General features: G+C 46.9%; 1 protein-coding gene across 1 annotated transcript; it reads right to left on the reverse strand.

Moving 5' to 3' along the window:
• Positions 1 to 1,588: 1,588 nt before the first annotated feature.
• On the reverse strand, positions 1,589 to 3,320 carry HOXD1 (homeobox D1). Its single transcript, XM_066280307.1, has 2 exons — positions 2,605 to 3,320; positions 1,589 to 2,229 (listed from the first exon to the last, which is right to left on the reverse strand). Exons 1-2 carry the CDS (start codon positions 3,236 to 3,238, stop codon positions 1,916 to 1,918), a joined length of 948 nt encoding a protein of 315 aa, XP_066136404.1. The 5' UTR covers positions 3,239 to 3,320; the 3' UTR covers positions 1,589 to 1,915.
• Positions 3,321 to 16,459: the final 13,139 nt, after the last annotated feature.

Consider the following 16,459-nt stretch of genomic DNA (forward strand, 5'->3'; position numbering starts at 1 on the left):
AGATACTCAATCTGGGTTACAGGAAAGCAGGAAGCTTGAAATCATAGGCCAACCCACTCCTGTCTAGACTTAATAGCTGTACCAGCCTCTGTATAATACTTGATTTTGGAAATGAGAATTTAACCATTAAGAACTTGAATGTGCAGCTGCCTTTCTCAGAGAATATTACTCAACTAGCAAAGTCTTCACGTCACTTTTCCTCTTCCTTTTGTAAGATCAGGACACAAAAGAACAAGACCTCCTTGCAGTGTTCCCTCTGCTTTACAGCATTCCCACATGAGCGCCTGAGCTATAAGTTAATGTGCAGTCTACATATATGCCATAAAACTAGGGTATTTATGGTAAGTAATTCCTAGGTTACTTGGATATGTAGCTGGATAGTTTTTTTTCTCCCTTAACTGCTCAGATAATTGTCCCTAATTTGTTTGTGTACACAATATCTAGGAAGTGTTATTTTTAAAAGTCATCAAACTAAACAAATTCCCACAGCAGAATCAAGAAATATCAAAAAGCCTGACCTGTGGTGGCGCAGTGGATAAAGTGTTGACCTAGAATGCTGAGGTCACTGTTTAAAACGCTGGGCTTGCCTGACCAGGCAGTGGCGCAGTGGCTAGAGCGTCAGACTGGGATGCGGAGGACCCAGGTTCTAGACCCTGAAGTTGCCAGCTTGAGCGCAGGCTCATCTGATTTGAGCAAAAGCTCGCCAGCTTGGACCCAAGGTTGCTGGCTTGAGCAAGGGGTTACTCGGTCTGCTGAAGGCCTGCAGTCAAGGCACATATGAGAAAGCAATCAGTGAACAACTAAGGTGTCGCAATGAAAAACTAATGATTGATGCTTCTCATCTCTCCATTCCTGTCTGTCTGTCCCTGTCTATCCCTCTCCCTGACTCTCTCTCTGTCTCTGTAAAAAAAAACACAACAATAAAAAACAAAAAACTCTGGGCTTGCCTGTCAAGGCACATATGGGGAGTTGATGCTTCCTGCTCCTCCCCTCCCTTTTCTCTCTCTCTCTCTCTCTCTCTCTCTCCCCTACCTAAAATAAATAAATAAAATAGTAAAAAAAAAAAAAGTCAGTGATTCCCTTTAAAAAAAAAAAAGAAATACCAAATAGAAGAAATTGAATCAGCTTGAAAGAAAATCAAAATGAGAGGAAGAGAGTAGCATATTCTTTAACTTTTACTATAAAAAGGTCAAACCTTTTACATGCTATGACATTAAATGTCACATATATTCCTTTCAAGCAAACCTTTTAAAAAATATACATACTGTATATATTTACATTACAGTTTGAGTGGTGTCAAGGCGTAGTTCAGGTTCTAATTTTTACCCATCCAGTGGATTTCTTCGTCTAACTAAACAGCAATTGCATCTTTATTCAGGCACATGGAGAGGTAGAAACTGCTTCTTAAAGAAAAAGAAAACTGGAGTGCAAATGTGAAGCTCATCACTGAAGCAGCTTAGCTACATCAAGGAGGCCCTAACTAGCTTTGGTCATCTCTAGAAGCTGAATACACATAGCCTTGTCCTTTAAATTAAGACCAGAAAAACTTTGGGTAGATGCTCTTTTGAGCAAATCAGAGAGTTCGCAGAGCTCTGCAGCTAATGCACTGCCACTCTGCACCCAGGAATTGCATATGACTAAGGCAACATAGCAGCAAGGTTGGGCTGGCAGCTGGGCACCTTTTCCCTGATAAGACACATATCATACACATATGAGTGGCTTAGGAGATTTCAAGTTAATATCTGTACACCCACCGCCTGGAGAAACTCAGAAGTCCACTATGATGCTTCCTTTCCCAGGTGAAACCTGTTTCTAGCCAGGCCCACCTCCATCCCAAACTGGGCTAGTAAGTCTACAGTGGTGGGCTGACCTCTGACTTCTGCAGGCCAAGTGTCCTCAGCCTCAAGACTGAACCTCATGAGGACTCTTGGGCCTGAGAAGGGCTCCCCGGGTTCTTGCCTGAGAGGGAAAGTTGGAGGGAAGCCACAGGGGGGGCTGGGGGCAGAAGCCCTTCTCGTTCCCTTTTCTTCTGTTTCATCCTGCGGTTCTGGAACCAGATTTTGACTTGGGTGTCATTCAACTGCAAGGAGCTGGCTATCTCGATGCGTCGGGCTCGAGTTAAGTACTTGTTGAAATGAAACTCCTTCTCCAGTTCTGTCAGTTGCTTGGTGCTGAAATTCGTGCGAATTGCGCTGGAGTGGCTAGCGACTCCATACTCCGCGAGTTTGCCTGCAACAGAAAGACGGAGCGTCAGCGAGTCGAGACGACGCCGAGACAGAGCACTGGCGAGCAGTGAGGTTACAGTTAGAATCAAAGTCACACCGCAGCCCTCCTGGGTCTCTACTAACACAGTTGTGCCTGGAGAAATACTCTACGGAGAGAGTCCCTACCGCAATTTTCTCCATGCCTAGCATACTTTCCGAGCGTGTGTTCCGGGCACGCTCACTGGGATTCGTCTGCTTAGTAACACCTTGCAATGCGTTTCATCCATAAAACCCAAACTGCGGTCTAGAAGGACAGCTGCAAGGTGCTCCTAGCGCAGTTCCGCGCAAGGGGCCTCTGTCCTCAAGCCCAGGAGCGTCCGTCCCAGGCTCGAGCACTTACTTTTCTTAGGGCCGTTCCTTTTCACTTTCATCCACTCGAACGTGCTGAAAGCGGCGGGGAGGCCAGAGGCTGGGGAGGCGGACTTGGGGTAAGCGCCAGGGGCCGGGGACGCGGTTTGGAAGGCGCCGGAGTGGCCGTCGGCGGGCTCTTTGAGACAGGCTGGGAAGGGGCCAGGCTCGCCAACGGCCGCGTAATTCACCTGGCCTCTGAGAAGCAAGGAGCTGCCGTGGGAAAACACTGCTGAGGTGGCATAGTGGACGTGCGCTCCGCCGTCGTCGGCCGGCCGCCCGAGCGCGCACGGGAAGTCGTAAGGGGACCCGGCCCCCAGGAAGGCGTAGTCTGCACCCCCCGCCGCCGCAGGTGCGTCGTCCCGCTCGTAGGCACCCTCCAGGGTACACGGCGCGTACGACCGAGCGGCAGGGGGCGGCGCGGGGGTGGCCGGGGGCGAAGGCGCAGGTCGGGCAGCGGCCAGGGGCCGGCAGCTGACGAAGGCGCCGTCGCCGCTGCCCAGAGGAAAGGTGGGCTGCAGGGCCACCCGCCCGGCGTCGGCAGGGCGGAACTTGGGGGCGAAGCTGAGCAAGTCGCCGCCACCCCCGGTGCTGCCGCAAGACACGTACTCCAGGTAGGAACTCATGGTACTGACCCTCCCACCTGAGCGCGCAGTCCAGGTCTGGGTTGCGGGGACCTCAGGACCACCGCGCTGTGCGCTGCACCGCTTTTCTCCCCTAACAGAGGTGCCCTTGCCAAGCCATGGCGAGCAAGCCCGAGGTAAATAGTGGTCTAATATAGAGGCCGGGGTGGCCACGTGGCGTGGGCCGGCCAATGGGCGCATTCCCCGCACGGCCCCGGACTCTGCGCGCCTGCCCCAGCGCCAACTTTGTCGAACCTGCGGGAGGCCGCCACCCAGTGGACCCCGGCCCCAGGGAGAGCAGGCAAGGCCCAGGCGCGGCCTGGGAAAAGCGGAGTGAGGGCGCAGCGCAGGAGTCTAGGAGTCCTGCTCCCCGGATTAGTATTGGGCGAGGTGTGGGGAGTAAGGCAGGACTGGGCTCTCAGGTGAGGGGGCGAGAACTTGTTCTGGGTCGTGGGTGGCTACTCTCTAAGGTGCGGGTGTGGGCGTGGCGGTGTGGAAGGGGTTAAAAGGGAGCACAGATCTCGCCGGTGGGGACTGCTCCTAGCCTTTCTCCGGGGAAGATAGTTGTTCCTGTTCTTTTTGTTCCTCAGGACCTGTGCGCTTTTGGCTTTCTTGTCACTGGTGTTATTTCTCTCCTAAACCCAGAGCAGAGGTTTCATTCCCCGCCCCCCCCCCCCCTCCAATTTACGGGACTAAATTTTGTGCTCTAGGTTCTAGGTACCTCGGGAGGCACAGCCTTTTCACTTTAGACCTGATTTTCACGTTACTTTGCAGCATTCCTTTCAGCTTCTTCACTTCTTCCATTTGTGGCGGCCTCAGTGTGAGTGTTGGAGTGCCAGGTTTTGATTTGGAGAGAAGGTGAAGTTTCTGCCTTGTTCAGAAGTTTAGCTGATTTTCTCCTCTGACTAGGTTGACAAAATAAAGAATTTGCCCTTGTGATGGAGCCCTTGTCGTGCTTCTGTCTGGGAGGCTGGCACACACACTGGTGCTGGGCAGGCTTTCTCCCAGGCGCTTTCAGGGACTGGTCAGATTGCAACGGTTTGGACAGGCTTGTACCTCGAAGCAATTAAAGCTTCTGTTCCATCAGATAAGTGCTGCGTTGTCTCTTGCGAGTGAAATCTGAGGGCTTACAATGTTAATGGACTCACGTCTTTCCCTTGATAATATGGTTCTGTTTACTGAGTGTGGAGAGACGGGAAATAAAAGTGCAGTTGGCACAGGAAATAAAGAGTAGAAGGGTTACAAAGACACTATTTACATTGACAAACTTTCCAGCTTCCTTGAATATTCCTTTTAATGTTTCCCGCTTTGGGACTTAGGAAAATAACAAATTAAACATATAAATGTTATTTGCACACAGCAATAATGAAAGAGGGTGGTTTCCTAAAACTCTGTGAATAGAGTCTACTCTTGGCTTTTCAAGTGCCCTTGAGAACTTGATCTATTACAGCCTCTGAGTTATGGTGACCGAGGTTTTATTATTGTTTTACTGATCCACTTGTCATGAAAGAGCGATTGAGTCCTTGCCTAAAATTCCACTCTGAGGAAGTCTGGAAAATAGGAACCATTGCAGTCCAGCGAGCCAGTTCCTTACAGGGATATGAACTTGTGACTAAGCAAAGCCACACCAAAGTGTTACTGCTGGTGAGGCTGAAGTTGAGCCAAGATGGGGGAGGGTTGAGCCATGGTGGGGAGGGTGTAGGTAGAGAGGAACTAGCACCAAAGCTAAAAGGATCTGGATTTCCTGCACTGCTGTCACGCTTGTTGGATTTCACCGGGAAATAGAAATCTATGCTGAAAATAGCACTTCAAACTTGATGTTGCTGCTTCAGTTTTCTCCTGAAACCAATTAAATGACAAACATCCTAGTGTTTTAAAAGAGAAAAATAAAGTTCTGTCAGGAAATTATAGAGCTCTTCAAAGCTAACTCAGGCTTCAAAGGTAGACTCATTTCTTCATTGTCCTGCCTTTGTACCCTTAGTGCAAAAAAAGTATCAGCAAATCAGATGCTGCTGAGGTCCTAGTGTCCTCATAGCCACCCCTGGCTAGACATTAATAGCCAGTTTTAACCAGCATAATGTCCCAGATCTTACACTCCTATCATAAAACCCTAAGGCCCTCTCTCAAAAGATACTCATCAAATGGCAACTCTAGGTCCAGAGGCCCCAGGGGGGTCAAGAAGGAAGGGTGGCCTTGTAAACCTCTCTGAAGATGTCCAGCTGGCTGCGACCCAGGATATAGAACAGAAAACCCAGCCCAACTGTCTGGCAAGTCAGACAAAATCTATCAAATTTAGGACCCTTCTCTGTAAGGCTTCAGGAAATACAGACTGCTTGAGTGCCTTGGCAACCTCCATTGCAACAAGGACCAGGTTTTTGCTGCTAAGCATTTGGGACAAAGTTGGGTCCTTTGTATCACAATTAAACATTAACTTTGATGTGGTCATGAGCTGTCCACACTACACTGAAGCAAAATTCTGGAGATTAAGCTTTTGCTGATGGAAAAAATATCCCCAAAAAGAATGCTGTTTTTAAAAATTGAGTTATTTTGAGTCCTGGCTGGGTAGCTCAGTTAGTTAGAGCATCGTCCTGACATACCAAGGTTGTGGGTTTGATCCCTAGTTAAGGCACGTACAAGAATCAATTAATGAATGCATAAATAAGTGAAACAAATTAAAATTTCTCTCCGCCTCCCTTCCTCCTTTCCTTTCTGTCTAAAATCAGGGGTTTTTTAAGTTATAAAATTGGTTTGTTTTGTTTTCACAACTGTGGGTGAGGTGTTCACTACTTGAAAAGACTCCCTGATCATTGCACACACAGGGATACATTCTGTTCGATCTTCCCTCCCTCCCAGTCTTTGGCGCATCCTCCACCTTGGAATTCAGAGTTGTCGTCTCTCCTGGATAGTTCTTGACTTGCTCAGGTTGGCAGTCCAGACGCTGGTCATCTCAGACTCGGATGCAGCACATGTTTACTAAGTTCCTACCATGTTAGCGTATTTTATTAGGGGAGGGTTAGGCCGGGGGAGAAATAGTCACGAACCAAAGGAACAAGAGATTCATTTCTGGCACAGATGTTAGCTCTACTATAAATACATTCCAGAATAATCTGTGTCTGTAGTTTTCTAAGGGGAAAATGGAAAATATTGAGGGAGGTGTGTGTAGAAAGATGTGAATATAGGGTATTTTGAGTAACTTTAAAGTTTGTTTCCTGTATGTTCACAGGGTATGGAAGAAATGTCTTACTGATTTTATTGCTTGTTTAAGTCATGAATTCCTGAGGGTTACTTGCCCTGCTGGGCCCTGGTGCTGAGAGTTCTCAGCCGGAGGTGATAGCAGAGGGGCTGGATTGCCAGGTTGTGTTTGATGTAGGAATGCTTTGAAATCTTTCCCATTCTGATCACCACAGCAGCTACCCCCTACCCATTCCTCATGACTACTTTTCTTCTCCATTTCAATAACAAGCTTCTTTTCTCAAGACAGAAGTGATGGAGAGTGGCAATCTGGTCTGCTGTATGTTTACATTTGTTCCTAAGAAGCCTCTTGGCAACCCCTCTCCACAAGCCCCGCCGTGTTATCCTTTGAGACACTTGTACCCAAGCAGACCACAGCTCCAAAGCATGGAAAGGCCATTGCTTGTTGGAGTAAAAGGAATTGAGGGAGGAGGGCTCCCAGCATAGAATGAAAGGGATTCTAAGGACAAGAATTCTACACCCATCAGGAGTCTCATAACATGACCTTCCCTCTGGAAAACGGTTTAGATTTTTGTGCCATTCCCCAAGAGCTTCATGAATGAAAGATTCATGGGTCAAGCTCATGCCTAGCACACAGTAGGCATTCAGTAAGTGTCTGTTGTACAGAAACAAAGAACAGGCAGAATGTTTGTGTCTTCACTGTATCTAATATTAGCTGAAGGGTAGCCTTAGACTATTTGCTCCCGGAACTACTTCATGTGGGTAGGAATCACCATGGAAGTTTGTTTAAAGGTGCAAGTTCCTCAGCCCAACCTCAGAGATTTTAATCCAATAGGTCTGACTCAGGTGTCTATTTCTCTTTTTTTTTTTTTTTTATGAGTAATTTTTTTTTAATTTTTTTTTATTTATTTATTCATTTTAGAGAGGAGAGAGAGAGAGAGAGAGAGAGAGGAGAGAGAGATGGGGGGAGGAGCTGGAAGCATCAACTCCCATATGTGCCTTGACCAGGCAAGCCCAGGGCTTCGAACCAGCGACCTCGGCATTTCCAGGTCGACGCTTTATCCACTGCGCCACCACAGGTCAGGCCAGGTGTCTATTTCTTAGTAAACCTCTTAGGTGATTCTAAAGCAAGATTCTTTGAAACCACATTTTGAGAAATTCTGCTTTACGAGCCGGTTTGAGGGAGCAGTGTGGAAAGAGAAAGGGTATTCTGTGAAAGGAGCCCTAGAACCAGCAAGAGAAAAACTCCTGGCCAGTTGGAGCGTGAGTATACCTGAAAATGTCCATAGCCTGTCGGATAGTAGAAGCAGAGAGGTCAATGTCAAGGTCAAATTTAAGTCTAGTTGGGCCGAAGTTCTAGAAAATATTCTAAGAAGTAGTCAGGCCTGACCTGTGGTGGCACAGTGAATAAAGCATCCACCTAGAATGCTGAGGTGGCAGATTTGAAACCCCAGGCTTGCCTGGTCAGGGCACATCCGAGAAGCAACTACTGAGAGTTGATGCTTCCCGCACCTTCCCCCTTCTCTCTCTCTCTAAAAATTAATAAATAAAATCCTTAAAAAAGAAGAGGAGGAGAAGGAGGAAGGAGAAGGAAAGAGGAGAAGAAAAGAAAGGGTAGAAGAAAAAGAAGGAAGAAGAAAGAAGTCAGTAGGGGTTTCTCAAGTTTTGCTGACAAAATAGTGCTTTGCGTACTGCGCTCAATTCTGCTCCTTGCCACCTCTCTAATGTGGCTTTGATGATGCCAGTGGGATTTTTCTCTTCTAATCTCTCTCTCTCCCTCCCTTCCTCTCTCTCTCTCTCTCTCTAGTGAGAGAGACAGAGTCAGAGAGAGGGACAGACATACAGAAAGGGAGAGAGATGAGAAGCATCAATTCTTCATTGCAGCGTCTTAGTTGTTCATTGATTGCTCTCTCATATGTGCCTTGACCCGGGGGCTACAGCCAAGCCAGTGACCCTTGCTCAAGCCAGTGACCTTGGGCTCAAGCCAGCACCCATGAGGTTATGTCTATGATCCTATGCTCAAGTCAGCAACCCCGTTCTCAAACTGGATGCACCCACGCTCAAGCCATTGACTTAGGGGTTTCAAACCTGGATCTTCTGCATCCCAAGCTGATGATGCTCTATCCACTGCATCACCACCTGGTCAGGAATCTCCTAATCTCTTCAGAGAAAATGTAGAGTGGTTCTGAGGCAGTGAGAAGAGGGAAGGAATGGGGATGATGGTCTCAAGGGGAAGGAGCCAACCCTTATTTCTTTCCACCTTTCCCAAGTTGTCTGGAATGAGCATTTGAGCCTCAGGAATCCAGAGAGGGTAAAATGTCCCTTGGCCTAGGCTGTCACTCTTCCTCTGGCTAAAGGCTGGCCTTCCATAGATATTCTAGATATCAATGCTATAAGGCCCCTTAGAGGTAAGTGACATCAAACCCCTCATTTTAGAGAGAAGGGCACTTTACTCAGGTTAGAAGTCAAAAACCGTCCTGCAAAAATGCGGGAATCAACTTGGGTCTCTGACTCTCCACAGTCTGTTGCCTTCCCACAGTCTGCAAAACACAGAGAGTACGGCATCTCCTTCTTTGCACGGTGACGGCCTTGATGCTGAGCAAGCAGCCCGGTGATCAAGGAGGCACTCTCATTTCTGGAAGACCACACAGGCAGTGTGGCTGACGGGCAGGCCTACTGTCCTTTTGCTAAACCTGCGCCCTACTCTTCTGAGGTCCTACCTTGAGATACTCCTGCAGGAGAGGCCAGTGATGGGCCTGGGTCTCTAACCACTGTATCGCCAAGCCAGGGTCAAGATCCACTCATTTCCTGCTGAGCTTGATTAGCATCAGGGTGCCAGGGAGACAAAACAAGAAGTGCCCCCAAATTAATGTAGCTGGATAGAGCAAGTACAAATAAAGATGTTTGTAAACACACAAGGTACACCCAGGTCGGTTACACTTGTACTGATTATTTTTTCTTCTCATTTTTTTTTTCAAAAACTAGGTAATTCATTCAAATTTACATGGTTTGAGAGTTGCAAAAGGTACAAAAGAGTATGCAGTGAAAGTCTCCCACTCCTGTTCTCCTTCACATAGGAAACCAATTTTATATATAAAAACTAGTTTATTATATATCTTTCTAGAAATACTTTAGTCTGGAACCTTAGACCACTTAAGCATCCTGACAAGGACACGAGAGATATTTTACACACACACACATTCACCACATGCATCCACATTTTTTACACAAACAATAGCATATTAGACTTTTGAACCATGCTTTTCTCCCTATTATATCGTTTTTTGTTTTTTGTTTTTTTCTGAAGCTGGAAACGGGGAGAGACAGTCAGACAGACTCCCACATGCGCCCGACCGGGATCCACCCGGCATGCCCACCAGGGGCGACGCTCTGCCCACCAGGGGGCAATGCTCTGCCATGACCAGAGCCACTCTAGTGCCTGGGGCAGAGGCCAAGGAGCCATCCCCAGCGCCCGGGCCATCTTTGCTCCAATGGAGCCTTGGCTGCGGGAGGGGAAGAGAGAGACAGAGAGGAAGGAGGGGGGGTGGAGAAGCAAATGGGCGCTTCTTCTATGTGCCCTGGCCGGGAATCGAACCTGGGTCCCCCGCACGCCAGGTCGACGCTCTACCGCTGAGCCAGCTGGCCAGGGCCTCCCTATTATATCTTGATGGTCATTTCATTTAAATGCACTCAGAACTTCTGGCTCATTTTTACAACTTCATCCGTTCTACTGTATCCACCTGCCACAATGTATTTAGCCAGTCCCTTATTATTGGGCATTGAGCTTATTTTCAGTCTGTTGCTATCACAAACACACGTTCAAGTTTTTACCTATTAGAAAAATTCCTAGATGTGAAATTAGTCAAAAGTATGTGTGCTGGCAATTTTGATACATAGTGCCAAGCTGCTCTCCATAGAAGTGAAGCAGTTTCTAGTTCTAGCAGCAATAAATGAGAATTCCTGTTTCCTCACACATTTGCCAACTCAGTGGGAATTAGTTTTTTATTTGCCAATTTGATAAGTGAAAAATATCTTTTATTTAGCCTTATAGCATTTCCAGAAACGTCATTCTACTTGTCTTATTTAATCCTTCCATAATTCTGTTTAATGAATGGTAATACTGACGCTGAGAAGATAAGCAGCTTGCTGTAGTCACAGCCAACGTGAACGGCCAAGGTCAAACGTTCAGTGCTCTCTCCTATACTGCACTGTGCCGTAAGAAAGCGTAGGAGGTTCAAAAAGAGTGGGTGGCTTAGAGCGCTCCCTGAAAGATACATGATGTAAAAAAGCACAGATGCTTTTCTGACATCTGCTAAGAGGCCCCCTCTTTAGTGGTCTCATACCAAGACCGTACTTCTGCATGTATCCCCTGGAGAGTACCCTCCGGAAGCAGAGGGGCTCTGGTTAGCAATTTGATCTGACCTAGTCTTAAATATTAGCTTGGATTCAATATCTGGGAAGCAGTGGGATGTTGTTTTTAATTTTCCCGAGACTTACTTTTCACTGGCCACTCAGGACCCACATATTGATCAGCATGGATGGGTAAGAGGATGTTTTCCCTAGGTTTTAGCTTTATATAATAGGACACTCACTTGGACCTAGTGAAGATAATAACACAGGCCCTGGCTGGTTGGCTCAGCAATACAATAGAGCATCAGCCCTGGCGTGTGGAAGTTCTGGGTTCGATTCCTGGTCAGGGCACACAGGAGAAGTGACTATCTGCTTCTCTGCCCCTCCCCTCTCCCCCTCCCTCTCTCCCCCTCTGGAAGCTATGGCTAAACGGATTGAGCAAAGTTGTCCCCCCCCCTTGTGGCCTCCCCTCAGGCTAAAATAGCTCAGTTGCAGTTTGCAGGATAGATCTTGGGGGTGCACATCTGGGAGTCTGTCTCTGCCTCCCTGTCTCTCAATTAATTAAAAAAAGAAAGATACACACACACACACACACACACACACACACTGCTCTAATGATAAACTTATGAGGTAGATATCTTTATTGACTGTTTCGTTGATAATGAAATTGAAGGCCTGAAAGATTAAATGAATTGCTAAGGGTCATGCAGTATATCAGTTAACAAAGCAGAGAACATAAGGTAGACCTAAAATTGAACTATTTTCCTCTGCAAAGTCTTCCCTTCCCCTTCCACTATGCATTTTGGTGAATGACCTGACTACCCACTCAGGCCCTCAAAATAGAAACCTAGGAAATAACATCCATGACTCTTTCACTGGTTGCCCAGTCCTGTGAATTCTTCCTCCTCAATGTTTCTCCTCTTAACCCGTATTACATTAGTTCCTCCCGAGGCTGGATTATTGCAGCAGCCTCTTTCTTCTTCTTGCCTCCTATCTCTCCTTTCCCTAATCAGTCACAGTACCCCCAAGAGTTAGCCTTCCGAACAGACAACCTCACATTCCAGCTGCTACAGATTGAAATGCAGACTCATTTCCATGGACCTTCTACAACCTCTCTTTTCAGCCAGGTGCCCCACTCCAAACCACTCTCCTTGTTATAGGTCCAGACTTTGTTCTTTCTTCCCTCCCTGTTTTTGTGTGCACTGTTCTCTCCACCTAGTATGTCCCTATTTCCTGGGCCCAAAAGCCTTCTATACTTCAGGCACCCAAATTCACCTCCTCTGAGAAGGCTTTTTTGACACTACAGAACTGGTAGGGGTGCCTTCCCCCTTTTTCAGGAACATTTTAGCCACGCCTCTAGTACAGCCTTTGTCACATTATTTTAGCATGGGTTCTTTTTCTCCCCCAGTAGATAGAAGAGCACTTAGCATTAGTGACTCGTTTCTGTACCCCAGAGCCCAGAAAAGTGCATACAGGAGCTGTTCAGTCAGTATTGGTGAAAAGACAAGGACAGAGGGACAAGTTGTGAACCGAGGACATCAGGACCAAATATTTTAATTGCTCAATGAGTTCGGGACACTGTACAAGGCTCAATGTTTTAACATATCTATCTGAAACAAAATGATAGTAAACACTTCTCCAAAGCAAGTTTACAACCAAGGGGATGATAAGAGAAGAGGATTGAGGGAAGGGAGGAGAAAGCTAGGACTTTCTGTCCTTCAGAGACTATGGGCTGAGATAACACATTTACCCGGCTTCAGAAAATTCTCACCTGATGTCACTGAGAAAAAAGATAAAAGAGGGGATTGTAAAAGAGGGGTAACCTGGAACTTTCTTAGACTCTACAAAGAAGACAGTTATGTACCATTCAAGAGGGGGTAGAAGAATGCTTCACCACCCACTCACCCAAGTCTCCTGCTCTAAATAGCTCTAATGCTAATGACTACTGCCCCAAACTTGGAGTCTGTCCTTTTATGATGTTTCAAAAATGAACCTAAAAGAGCTGAAGTAAAAATGCTCATCAGCATGGTAACAATGGTTAATAATACTGAATTGTGTATTTGAAAGTTGCTAACAGACTAAATCTTAAAAGTTCTCATCAAGAAAAATTTGTAGTGTTAACTAAACTTATTGCGGTGATCATTTTGTGGTGTATACAAATATCGAATCATTATGTTGTACTCTTGAAACTAATACAATGTTATCAATTATACTTCAGTTTTAAACTTTTATATTATTAGAGTCCTGACCTCACATCAAAAAAGAGAGCCTGACCAGGTGGTGGCACAGTGGATAAAGCGTCAGACTGGGATGCGGAAGGACCCAGGTTCGAGACTTTGAGGTCGCCAGCTTGAGCGCTGGCTCATCTGGTTTGAGCAAAGCTCACCAGCTTGGACGCAAGGTCGCTGGCTCGAGCAAGGGGTTACTTGGTCTGCTGAAGACCCGCGGTCAAGGCACGTATGAGAAAGCAATCAATGAACAACTAAGGTGTCGCAACGAAGAACTGATGATTGATGCTTCTCATCTCTCTTCGTTCCTGTCTGTCTGTCCCTATCTCTCTCTCTCTCTCTGTCCCTGAAAAAAAAAAGAGAGAAAAAAAAAATAGGAGAAGCATATCATTGTGGTTAGTGTTTTGAGTATGTTTTTATTGTCATTTTGAAGGGCATTCAAGTTTAGTTCCATGCTCAACCGGAGTCTTATCCTACTTCCTTCCATATAAATACTCCTGCAGATAAATAGAACTAAAATAGTTCAGACTCGCCCTTGAATTCTAGTCCCTGGCAACATCTTTTTTAAAACTCTTTAAAGTGTCTGCAAGAACCTTCTGACCTATTAGGATTTTTCTTGTCTTGTCATCTGAGATGAATTTGGCCCTTTCTTGGGGTATTACAGTGTTTAAGAGTGCCACTTGGACAAGCAGAAGTGGGGGTGGGGGTGAAGAGGGTACAGAATCACTGAGGGTTCTGGGCAGGGTCCTGGGCACCTTGAGTTGTCTGAGGGCAGAGCTGGCTACTATGTGAGGAGGTCACTGGACAGTGCTCCCCTCGAGACTGACACAGCAGCGTGCTGGCCAGGCTGTGAGGATCCTGTGGGCAGCTCAGGATGGCCGCTCTCACCCTCGTGGCATTCATTCAGTGTGCCTGTGTCTCATCCACTTGCGGTTTCTGGTCGGTTACCAGCTGGCCCAGACTTGCTCTGAATAAGGAGGAACCTCTGTCTAGCGAAAAAAGTGCACAGCGGGTGATTGATGAACTTTTAATAGGACTAACCTTTCCTGCCCCCCCCACCCCCACCCTAGACACACACACTGAGAAATCCTTCAACCCAGCCTCCTCCCCAGACCTCCTGGCCAGTGAGATGGGACTCAGGCCGCCAGCCGCCAGCCGGTTGGGTGATTAACTCACCGTTTGTCTTTCCAAAGTGTTCCAGGTGGATTCAGGAACACCACCCACCCCTAGCCACAGCACCCTGCCGCGCAGGCAGCCAGCTGGAGCAAGCAAGCTTGCGTTGCGTGTCACTTGGTGGCGCAGCCCAAAACAAGTCTTTGTGCAGCGTGATGACTGACCGCCTGACCGCCCCGGGGGAAGTCTGGGCTATTGTTCCCCACGAGGAAGGGAGGTGCTCAGACTCAGGGTCCACGAGGAAGGGAGGTGCTCAGACTCAGGGTCCACGCCAGCCTCCTCCCCAGAGTGTCTCCAGGTCCGAGGACAGTTGGTAGCTTCCTTTGTTGTGTGTTCTCTGCCTGCCGTGGGGATGGAGTCGTTGCTGCCCCAAGGGGCAATAGACTGGGGGGGGGCAGCCTGCTGCTGCCTGGAGCTCAGTTCAACCGACCTAGTTTCCCCACTCAGCCCTTGCAGAGGGGGCAGGGAAGAATGTGGTATTTGTAGAGCAACATTCTTTGAACAATAGACCCATTAAAAGGCCTTCTCCCTGTCTCCTAATAAGCCAGGGATGCTCTTCCCTCCCTCAAAAAGGTCCTGGCCCAACAGGTCCTCCCTCCAGGCCTGGTTTGAGGCATGATTTCCCAGCAAAATAAATAAATAAATAAATAAAATAAAATAAAAACAACTTCATTTGTACCAGGTTTCTCTATAAATGCTGATTTAAATTAAGATCTCCTTAAAACCCTATTTTCATGATTTTCCAGGTATTATTCTTCCGTTAAAATGATCCAGACTAACTATAGTAACCAGCTGAGATATATTGCCACAAGATCTGCTAGAGGACTTTTGCAATATCTCCCACCTTGCAGATCTCCTGGGGACCCTTCACCTGGGTCTGCTACTACAAATGGTGGGACATTCATTTATCTTGTTTTTTCTTCATGTCTGGAAACCTTTTGTTCACCGTGAATCAGGCTGGACCTGGCCTGAAAGTAGGCCTTTGTAGGACTGTTTTTGTACCTTTCCAATTTGCCAATGAGATCTGATGGAAGTATTTAGGTATATAGGCTTTAGGCCAAATATTTAAGTCCATTTGGCACCAACTTTGGGTTCAATGATAAGGGCATTTGTAGCTGGAGTAAAAGACAAAGGAACAATGAGAACTGAGAACTAAGGTTTCATTATCTGTGATGATCCTCCGCACTACCAACTAGCACCACCAATGCAGTAAGTGCAAAGAATTCATCAACCCACCTTTTTTTTCTCTCTTCCAGGCTTTCTGTAAGAGAAATCTAAATAAGCCAAGCCTCAAGAGGTGGCAAGGGTGTGGCTGGTGATTCAGTCTCAGCTCCCTGTGCCCAAAGTGTCTAGAGATAGGTGTGTTCATCCTCTCTGGAAACTGGCATTGCTCTGAAGTGATCAAGCTATAGACCTGTGGGAAACTGGAGATTTCTGCGCCTCTTTATTTTTACTTGATACTCACAAACTTCTGTTCATCCTATTTTTTTTTTCTTACAGTTTATGAAAGAAGGGCCAAAGTAATGCCAAGAACTTCCAGATGAAGAGGACCTTTCTGGATCTGTAACTAGGATTAACCTATTCTTAACTTCAGGAAGAAGTTTCAACTAATTCTCATGATAAGACAAAACAGGCTTGTGACTATCCTTTGAATACTGAAGGTATAAGCAAGTGGCTGGCTTCCCCAGGTCCAGCGGAGAAACACTTTTTATTAGAAGTTGGGTTCCTTCTTTGTTATTCAGACATACACCCACACACATCCTAGTCACCCTCCCTAATGAAAAACCTCAACAGATGGAAAGCCCAGGCTCCTGAGCCTGCTGGCTGAGAAGATGCACTCCACTCAAGGGTCAGTCAGCTGGTACAGACTGGGGGAGGGAGAAGGGAGGAACTGGCACAGGTATAATTACTAGCTTTTAAAACTCTGATCAGCAAGGCTAGCGGCCCCTGGGGCCCAGGAAACCAATTTGGCTGACAGGTCTGATAGGGACTAGGCTTGGGGCTGTACCAAGAGAAAGTACTAGCTGTAGATTCTCTCCCTCCCTCTCATTTGAAAGCCTGTACAAAGAAATGGTACAAACGGATTGTTAACTTAATGATTCCATCAGAGGCGGATTTTTCTGTCAGGTCCTTGGATGAAGCTGAGGTCTGAAAGCTGAGGCAGACTGACTATGGACTTAAGTGCCCTTTCTTACTGCCTTTCCTGGGGCCAGCACCCTCTTCAGGCCCTTACTCTGCCATTTCCCCACCCCCATCGCTAGCTCAGTTGGGTCTCCCATCA

The sequence above is a fragment of the Saccopteryx bilineata genome, chromosome 5 (genome assembly GCF_036850765.1).
Source record: "Saccopteryx bilineata isolate mSacBil1 chromosome 5, mSacBil1_pri_phased_curated, whole genome shotgun sequence".
Classification (NCBI taxonomy): Eukaryota; Metazoa; Chordata; class Mammalia; order Chiroptera; family Emballonuridae; genus Saccopteryx; species Saccopteryx bilineata.